Raw genomic sequence first — 9899 nt, 5'->3', positions numbered from 1 at the left:
GCTGAGCTAAATCCCCAGCCCCAATGCCCCGATGGGTTTCTTAATGAGAGTGAATGAAAAGAAAGAAGTAGTCAGTTGACTCTGATGTCAGGGCACCTGGTGGGTGGGGTGGTGCTTCTCCCTGGGTTGCCTGTCCTTAACTTTAAATGTTGGAAGGTGGCACTCCCGCTCTCACCTTCCCAGCTGTGTGGACCTTTCCCTAGTCTGGTCTGCATGGTTAGAGAGCAACTGAACTCCACAGTGGGTTTGTTTTTCGTTCTGCCAGATTTCTTCTGTTCTGGGTGATGTCTGTCTCCCCAGTATCCCCTCACGGGGCTACACTAAGCGCCAGTGCAGAAAGCTGGGGCGATACCTGTTTATTCCCGTTCAGCATTTGCTGGTATATTTTAAAAAACCATTTGATGTCCATTTTTAAAAAATACCCTTTATTAATGGAGAATTTTGACGTTTACCATAGGCAGGGTTGCTTAAATTATCATCAACCTATGCGCAATCCTGTTTTCTCCGTATCTCCTTACCCCAGCCTCACTTTATTTTGAAGTAAGTTCCAGGCTTCGTATCATTTTTATATCCTCTATATATCCCTTGAATAATCAGGGAGAATTGGTGTTGTGTTGGGACTGATTGGTTTAGAAACTTAAGAGAACAAACCGTGATAGGGCGGGGCTCACCCATACAAAGTCAGATCTATGGCCTGCTCATCGGGAGGACCCTGTGTGCCCCGCAGTAGGAAGAGCAGCAGCCCAGGCTTGTTCTCCCTACGGGAGCTTGCAGGCGCCTGTGTGCCTGTGGAGGGCGCGGAGCCCCTGCGTGTGTTTGGGGACGTCTCGGCAGAGGGGCTGAGCTGAGGCTGACGCTCACTGGGCAAGCCAACCGCAGCTGGGCCTCACGCTAAGGAGCGTCTGTCATTTTCAGTAATTGAAAAAGAAGAAGATTTGTTTTACATGAAAACTACTGTCTGTGCAATTTGAATTTCCCTGTCTATAAATAGAGGTTTAATGGACCGTAGTCCTATTCATTAACTTACATACTGTCTCTGGCTGCCAGCGGAGACAGGAGTCCTTGCGGCAGAGGCTGGGTAGCCCTCAAAGTCTGAAACGTTTGGCTTCTTCCAGGAAAAGCTAAGTCGTGGTATAGGACCTGGAGTGAGCCTGCATTGCCTGAAATCAGTTTTCTTTTTCAGCTGAATGACTCCGCAAGCTGGTCACACTGTGCCACAGTTTCCCCATCGTTCAGATGAGGTCATCACAGTAGCTAATGCCCAGCGAGGCTGGGAAGAGTAAACTAGTAAATGTTATTTGTCAAATACTGAGACAAGTTCCTGCAACCAGTAGATCGTTATTACTTATTTATGCTAGAGTTTTGCAGTCACAGTGAGATCACAATCCTCCCAACACGAAGATGATAAAAGTCACCAGAGTGTTCCTGGATGGATCAGAGGTGACCCCTGTGAGTACAGTTTCTACCACGCAGACGGAGCTCTGCAAAGGTTTCCATGGCATTTCCAAACATCTGAAAGACTGTTTTTTCTCACTCCCATCAGTTGACGGGAGAAAATACTGTATCTGCTGGGACAATCTATTCTCACCTCTCGCGTGCTTCTGGCCAGATGTAGAGCCGAGTATGGTGCTGCCCTGCGGGACGGTAATTCAAGTCCTTGCGCTGAGGGCTTCACTTCCAGCCCCCCCCACCCCCCACACCTCCCGGGCTGTACTTGTAGCTCAGTGGGTCATGTTCCAGCTACTCCCAGCTGAAGCGCAGAACCTCAGTGCCAGGGAAGTGAGGGGTTGCTGAATGCCGTGTCCTTTTCAATGAAATCGTTTTTCAAGGGATAATAAAATGATTCTGGGTTATATCAATGTGATAGGCATTTTCTTACATTACATATAATCTGCTTTGATTTTTACCTCTCAGGAGAAAGAATGAGGAAAAGATAAGAATCATTGTATTTCCTGAGAAGGAATATCAACTCATTACTTAAAAAATCATATTAGAAGTAAAGATCACATGGAATGTTGTGTTCCTTTCTGGTTTTTTTTGTTTTTTTGTTTTTTTGAGACAGGGTCTTGCTGTGCAGTTCATGCCAGCCTTGAGCTCACTTTGTAGCCCAGGCTGGCCTCGAACTTACAATGGTCCTCCTGCCTCAGCCTCCCGGTGCTGGGATTACAGGTGTGCACCACCACTCCTGGCCCTTTCTGTTTGTTATTCAAGAGCTATTTTAAATTGCTGGGTCAATTCCTTTATGAAAAAACATGACCTCTGCGCCTAGCTTCATTATCTCTTTGCTTCCTCCCCCTCTTCCTTCTTTTACTTTCTTCTGACTTTTTTTCTTCCCTGTTTTCTGAATAGATAAAGGAAAAAAAGAAAAAAAAACCGTGGCAAAGCTAGTACCAATCCAGGCATGGTTACTCACACCTATAATCCCAACAGTCTGGCAGGGTGAGGCAGGAAGATCACAGGTTTGGGCTCAGGCTGGGCAAACTTACTGACTTAGCAAGACCTTGTCTTAAAAAATAAAACATAGTTTTAAAATAAGGGCTGGGGATGTAGTTCGGTATTAAGGCCTTGGGTTCCATTCCCAGTACTGGGGAAAACAAAGCCAATACCAATTCATGATAAAAATTCACAGCAAGCCAGGCATGGTGGTACATGCCTGTAATTCCAGCTCTCAGGAGGCTGAGGCAGGAGGATCACCACAAAGTCGAGGCCAGCCTAGACTACATAGCAAGTTCAAGGCCAAGCTAAACAACATGATAAGACCCTGTTTCAAAACAACAACAAAAAACTACAGCAAACTTGAGATAGAATGGAACTTCTCTGCTAGATAAAGTGTATCCCATACTCTCAGCAAATACAATTCATAATAATAAAGTCTTAAGAATAACTTTAAAATCAACAATTAGACTAGTGTTGCATGGTCTTAGCTTATAATCAACAATGCAGGAAGATAAGAAAAAAAGTTAGTCTGGGAAACATAAAGCAAACTATGGTTATTCATGAAATTCTGCCTACAGAGAGCGCATTGCCTGCCTGCTTGCGTATTCGTATTCTCTTTCTCCTTCCCTTCCCCACTCTTGCTTTTTTCTTTCATTTTTTTAGATAGGACACAGGGTCTTGCTATGTAGTTCAGGCTGGTCTTAAGCTCATTATGTAGCCTGGGCTGGCCTCAAACTCACAGCGATCCTCCCGCCTCAGCCTCCTGAGTGCTGGGATTACAGGTGTGTGCCAGTGCACCCAGCTGTCTGCCTACCTGCCCGCCTGCCTGCCTTCCTTCCTTCCTCCTTTCTTTCCTTCCTTCCTTCCTTCCTTCCTTCTTTCCCTCCCCTCCTTAGTGATAGTCCCTTCTGCCTTGTCTTCAAATCCCATGGTAGAGGTGGTGTGTGCCCTTGAAATAGGACATCTCATCCCTGGGTTTAGCGTCTGCCCTGCCTCTCTTGGTCTGCAGCTCATTGAGTTGTTGAACGAGGCGGCCTCTGGGCGGGGCCTGTCCTCTGGTTGTCTGTGAAGCCTGAAAGCACCCGTGGTATTGCATTCGCTAGTTCTTCTTAGGGCTATTTGGCTGGAATCTGGAAACATTCTCCCTGAGGGCTCTCTTTAGACAGCAGTCAAAGGTAGCTGGAGATATGCTGAGTAAATGGAAAAGAAAAATCAAATTAGGCCAAGAGTTTTTTAAAAATCTCCTATTCTCGCAGAAGCCCTCAAGGAGAACACCATAATTCATACATACTTCACTTATGTGGGTCAGGCAGAAGCCTCCCCACTAGATCTATAACCTGTGAACATTAGGTTTCGAACTTGGACCTGCTTGCGTTGCTGGATCGTAGCACTGCATCCTAGGAGGGTTGTTTCTGGTTCAGTCCTTTATTACTTGGGAATGTCAGCTTGCCAGAGAGCAGCCTGATGTTTACTTGCAAATGGCCAGTGCCTTAGGCCAGCAGTTTTAATTATGCTCTCAGGTAGCAGCCCTGTGCCCAGCCTGCAGGGAGGCCAGCGTTGGCCTAGGACAGATGTCCTGTAGCCTTGTGGATAATGCCCACCCAGCTGGGCCGCATGAAATAATCAGTAAAGTCAGCAAAACCTTAGAAGAGTGACCCAGCGAGCGGAACAGAGCTGGATCGTGCTGCAGCCTGCCAAGCAGGCAGTGTTCCCTGCTCCTTTGTGAAGCGATTGAACCCAGCTGGTGTTTGCCCTGCACCTTCCCCATGCTGATGACGGAATTTTGGTCGAAGCAGATTTCACCATAAAATGAAACCCGGAGTCTCTGGGCTGTGAGATATCAGGAAGAGTTATCGGAGACCGAGTCTTGCTTCCCCCGGGAATTCCCTGTCTCCTCCCTTGCTGCAGTGCAGTGTATGCCCCCGAAGGTAGAGGGATCACAATCCTGGCATTTCCAGACCAAAGCAGGAGCCATTTAGAGAAATTCAGGGGATGCTTCGGAGGCTGTGTGTGCGCATGCGTGGATTCAGTATGCTGGTGGTGCAGCTCTGACGTCAAAAAAGATTTTTTTTTTTAATCCTCCTCTGGGCACAGATGCTCAGGAGCCAGGCCCGGGGTAGGGGGCGTCCTGGAGGGCAGGCGGACCTTTCCTTTCAACACTTACATCTTTCGCATTGGGAGATTCATCTGCTTCATTTTGGAACTGAGCCTTCCTAGTGCCTGAGATTTTCCTGCTCTGTGCTCATCTCAGCACGCTTAGAAGCCCGGGAGACCCCGGCAGCCCAGATTCCTTTTCCGTCTTAGAAAAGTTTCTGACTACTTTGAGAAATCACGAAGTTACTCTTCGCCACACCGTGTTGTTTGTTTTGAACTTTTTTGGTTTTAAGCTTTAAATTTTTCTATGTAAATGCCCCAAACCTTGGCGACATTCTGTTTCAAAGAAGGCTGCTGATTTCTGAGGCTGGCAGGGCATGAAATGACATGAGAGCTTCTCGGCAGAATTCCGGGTTTGCAAAAAAATTTCCAGGTACCTGCTATGTGCAGAATCCTCTGCAGGGATGCCCTGAAGAACTGAGAGTTCGGGCTAACGCCCGGGAACCTGGAGAGCAATGACCGAAAAGGAAAGATGAGCGCCTGGGGGCTCCGTCTAGAAATGCTTGAGGCTTGCCACAGCTGGCTGCCTGGGCTTTTTCCATCAAAACTCGGGGTCTTCATGTGCTGTCCGGCATCTGCTACCACAGGTCAGATGGAGCTTAGGAAGACCAGGGTAACTGTTCTTTTTGTCTTCATATCATGTTCTGTCTGGCATCTCTCTTCCCCGCAGTTCCTCATTTTGACTTATGTAATTCATGTCACTGGAATTCAGGGTCATTGGAATAGTGGGCTCCCTCTTATCAGCCGGTTTGGGAGAAACTCGCTTGGGAGAAACTTGCAGGTTTGAAATGTTTTCTGTGGGGGTGATTTTCCAAATTCATGACTATAAATAGTATAGAAAGCAATGCCTGTGGCACATTTGCTTTTCCAATCAGATTTTATTTACGAGTATTGACATAGGCATTTCAAGCATACTCTCAATACGGAGATGCTTTCATGAGATATCAGCACTAAAACTTTTTAAAAGCATAGATTTTTAGGTTAGTGAATTTAAAAAAATCTTTGCATTTTAGAAAAGCCACGGCATAAAAGTAGCTTTAGGCAAGGTGAGAGAAAGGTTTTTTTTTAAAAGATGAAGGCAGAAGTAACAAAAGACCACTGCCCGACAAGGTCATGTTGGATGGCAAATCGAAGGTCACTTTTCTCTGTAGAAGTAGGAAGAGTGATTTACTTCACCGAGTGGAAGCTTCCAAATTAAAAGCTGCAGATACTAGGGCTGAGGGATGAGAAGCAGGTCGCGGACGCTCCGCTGTCCTTTCAGAAGCTGTCTTTGTTGGCTTCCCGAGTCATTCGTCCTTCCCTGCCTCCTGCGCCCCGTCATCTCTAAGGAGCTGGAGTGCAACCGTGCACCGTTCACCTTCCGCAGATGATGTGCAGCTGGCTGCTGCGGTGCTGTTGGTGTGGTAGCATTAGGTGTCTTTAGAATTGACCTTGACATTTGTCTTTCTTTTTTTTTTAAACCCTGCAGGAACCGAGTAACAAACGGGTCAAACCCCTTTCCAGAGTCACGTCACTAGCAAACCTCATCCCTCCTGTGAAAGCTACGCCTTTAAAGCGCTTCAGCCAAACCTTGCAGGTAAGGAGGGTGCGGTGGGCCAGTGGTTACAGAAAACTACATTCTGTGGGAAGAGACACCTTTGCCTACCCAGAGTTCCCTCTGGTCTCATATTGACCTGAATCAATACTTATTTCAATAGAAGAGTGCGAGGAAGGCTGAAAAGAAGAAAAGTGGTTTCAAGTTTCCCCCTTCGGTCTGGCAGAGTTGGAGCAATTGTAGTTGGGCTTCTCCTCACAGTTGTATTTGTAAGTTGTGTGCCCCATCCAGATTTGTCCTGACAGGCTTTGTCCCAAAATATCTGTGGGCTCCTAAGGAAACCAGCGGTCCTGTGAGCTAGCCCATGGCGGTTTCAACCTGGAGCAGCAAGCTACAGTGTGTGGAAGAATCCGACCTGCCACCTGGTGTTTTTGGATGGGTGGGTGGGGGCTTTGTTTGTTTTGTGGTGCTGGGGATTGAACCCAGGGCCTCACGAAAGTGCTCTACCTCTACCACTGAGCCACACCCCCAGCCCCTGGCACCTGTGTTTTTTATGGCCCAAGAGCTAAGAATATTCCTTACTCTTTTCATTGTTTGGGGGGTGGGGTGAAAAGAAATTTTCCGATTTGTGAAAACCATATGAAATTCAGATTTCACTATCCATAAATAAAGTTTTACTGGAATACGGCCTTACCCGTCTATTTATATATGGTCTGTGGCTGCTTTGGCACCAGTGGCAGAGCTGAGTAGCTGTGAGACAGACTATTGTGCCCATAAAGCCAAAAATGTTTACTTATCCTGGCTCTTTAAAAGGGCTCTGGCTCCAACCAGGTAACTTAGCTCTGATCTTAGCTCTTTCACTGAAAGGCCTTTACCGTGGGCTGGTGATTTAACATCTCCAGGCCTTACTTTTACTCCTTTAGAGTAAATTTGTCACAGTGTCTCCAGCTCCTTTGTACAATCATCGTAAAGATACATGAGATTGTGCCTTTAAATGGTAGCACTTAGTTAACTATCAATAAGATATGAATTAGTAGGTTAGCAAACATTGGCTATTGTAGTACTTTTTTAGTTAACAAGTATTTTTAGTTGTTCTTTAATGAAGTTTTTTTCTTTTATGAAAAATTTCATAACAAAATAGGAGAACAAACAATAGTTAGTACACTGTATCATTATCTTCAAAGTGGGGGCTGGGGATTTAGCTGAGCGGCATAGCGCCTGCTTGGCAAGCGCAAGGTCTTGAGTTCGATTCCTGGTACTGGAAAAAAACCCAAAAAAAAGAAAAAAAAAGAAATTATCTTCAAAGTGTTTAACTCAGTATAAGACATAAATCAAAATGGTTCTTACAAAAAAGGAGACATACAGGTAATAACACAGAACTTTCTTTTCAGAGATCTAAGGTAAATTAGTAGTATAAATGAAACAAATTAGCATATATAAAAATATTTTTGAAACAACAATACATAATTTGGGGAAGTATTTTAACTTCTCCATACTTCCTATTTATCTCGCTTCTATTTTGCTCTTTATTTGTATATTTATAAATATTTTGTGTTTCTCATATAAGAAACCATGCAATATTTGAGCTTGTATGTCTGGCTTATGTCACTTAACATCAAAAAAAGGGCAACTGAAATGAATAGATTCTTCCCAGAAGACATACACATGGCCGATAAATACATTTAAAATGCTCAACATCATTGGCCATCAGAAAAATGCAAATTAAAAACTACACTGAGATAGCATCTTACCCTAGAAAGAATGGCTATCATCAAAAAATCTAACAAATTTATCTTTCAAAATAAAAATGGCCAAGCGTGATGGCACACACCTGTAATCCCAGCACTCGGGAGGCTGAGGCAGGAGGATTGCTGTGAGTTCAAAGCCAGCCTAGGCTACATAGTGAGTTCAAAGCCAGCCTGCACTATATAGCAATACCCTGTCTCAAAAAACAAAGTAAAAATCAAGATTAAGACTGAAGCCCAGGGCTGGGGAGATAGCTCAGTGGCACAAGCACCTGCCTGGCAAGCACAAGGTCCTGAGTTCGATTTCCAGTACCAACAACAAAAAAGACTGATGCCCATGAAAGGAGTATTCAATCTGGTAGAGTCTGTTCTTTCCACTTGCCATGGTTCTTTTTGCATGGTGATGCAAAAAGATCTTTGCTTTTGAAATCTTTATCTTTGCTTTTGAAATCTTTTATCTTTGCTTTTGAAATCTTTAAGAAAGTTGTGAACAAGAAGCCCGGACTTACCCCGTACAAGGAAAGCGTATAACTTGGTAAGGGTTTGCGGTTCTCACTTAGGGCTTTCTATCCCTGCTTTCTCACAGTTGGTCCACAGACCAGCTGCGCAGAACCATAACCACGTTCCTGCAGGCGCCCTCCCGCGACAGTTCTCAGGCCCGTCCCCGCGCTCCTCTGTTCACTCAGCGAGCAGTTGCTCCTGCATGCGTGGGTGTAACTCTGGTTCCCTCATCTGGGGAACACTGATGAAGGCCTGCACAGCTGGTGAGGAGGCGTGTTTCCCCGCCTGCCTTCTGACCAGCCCTTCCAGTCCTTCATGCTTGGAGGAAGTTCACTGCGGGCTTCTCCTGAAGATTCCTCCCCACCCGAGTCCTGCACATCTGGTCTTTCTCTGAGTTCTGCTTTCTATAACTTCTTTAGCTCCACTCCAGTCCACTGGATTTGACCCTTTCCTCTCCCTCCTAGTGGCTTCGTTCACGTTTACTCCGTAGCTGTGACTAGGGGACTCCCCCGCTGCTGGCAGCTTCTCTGACTATGTCCCCCCGCTCCTTATGCACCGTGCTGTTCTTTCTGCCCTTACGTTGCTCTGCTGGATTCATGGCGGTGCTGGGCCTAGGTTCCCCCGTGACTAACGAATCAGACCTGAGTCACCAGCCAGCTGTCACCTGTTCCTGTCCCTTCTCCGCTGTCCTCTAGCACTTGTCCTCCTTGCTCGCTGTCCTTGCCTGGCCTGCCCGGCAGGCTTTTGAGTGTGTGCTCCCGGAAATAGCATCTGGGTCTCCCACTCGGCCCAGCCTAAGGAGGTCCTCCATCCTTAGACCCATACCTCCCTACCTGAAAAAGATGCCTGACCTTGATTTGTAAATGACAAAGGGCTGTTGTTTCTGTAAAATCTTAGTAACTTTGTTCACTGGACAGGTACTAGGATTTATGCTTTTGGTTTTACTATGTGTGAATCCTGTGACTATATTCTCACCTAATTGCATCGGCTTGTCCAAGTCTATATAATTCCTTATATTTAAATACGGGGACCTTTCTAAACATTTGCAAATGAGGTTCTTCACTAGAAAGAATGGGAATACTATATTAATACCTACCTCACCGCACATGAGTTACTCTGCAAAGCGCTTAGCCAGGCCAGGCATGGTGACTCATGACTGTAATCCCAGCACTCTTTGGGAGGCTGAGACAGAAGGATCGTTGGGAGTTCCAGGCCAGCCTGAACTGCATAGTGAGACCCTGATTCAAGAAGACAAAGAAAATAAACAAAGAGATCCTCCATTCTCATGCTTTACAGTCTTTCTCTTGGCTTCCCAGAGAACCTTTTTTTCTTCTGTGCTTGGGGATCCTGCACAGGAAACATTGCAGTAGATATTTGATCGTCTTGGAAATTTCTCTCCTTTTTGGTACCAGGAATTGAACTCAGGACATTGTGCTTGCCAGGCAGGCGCTTGTGCCACTGAGCTATATTCCTGGCCTGGAAACTTCTTTTCAAAGACAGGGTTTTGCTCTTTAATTCAGGCTGGCCTT

At 45.8% G+C, this 9899-nt stretch overlaps 1 protein-coding gene across 1 annotated transcript in view; it reads left to right on the top strand.

Annotated features, from left to right (window-relative positions):
• Positions 1-9899, top strand: part of Arhgef3 (Rho guanine nucleotide exchange factor (GEF) 3) — a gene marked incomplete in the record, with an annotated part of 322049 nt that overhangs the window by 273116 nt on the left and 39034 nt on the right. The window contains 1 exon segment of the mRNA XM_013515653.1: positions 6059-6166. Within this exon segment, the coding sequence (XP_013371107.1) occupies positions 6059-6166 (108 nt within the window).

The sequence above is a fragment of the Chinchilla lanigera genome, unplaced genomic scaffold (assembly GCF_000276665.1).
Source record: "Chinchilla lanigera isolate Chin_1 unplaced genomic scaffold, ChiLan1.0 scaffold00029, whole genome shotgun sequence".
Lineage (NCBI taxonomy): Eukaryota > Metazoa > Chordata > Mammalia > Rodentia > Chinchillidae > Chinchilla > Chinchilla lanigera.
Note: the sequence above shows the minus strand (reverse complement) of the source record. Positions and strands in the feature narration are given on the sequence as shown.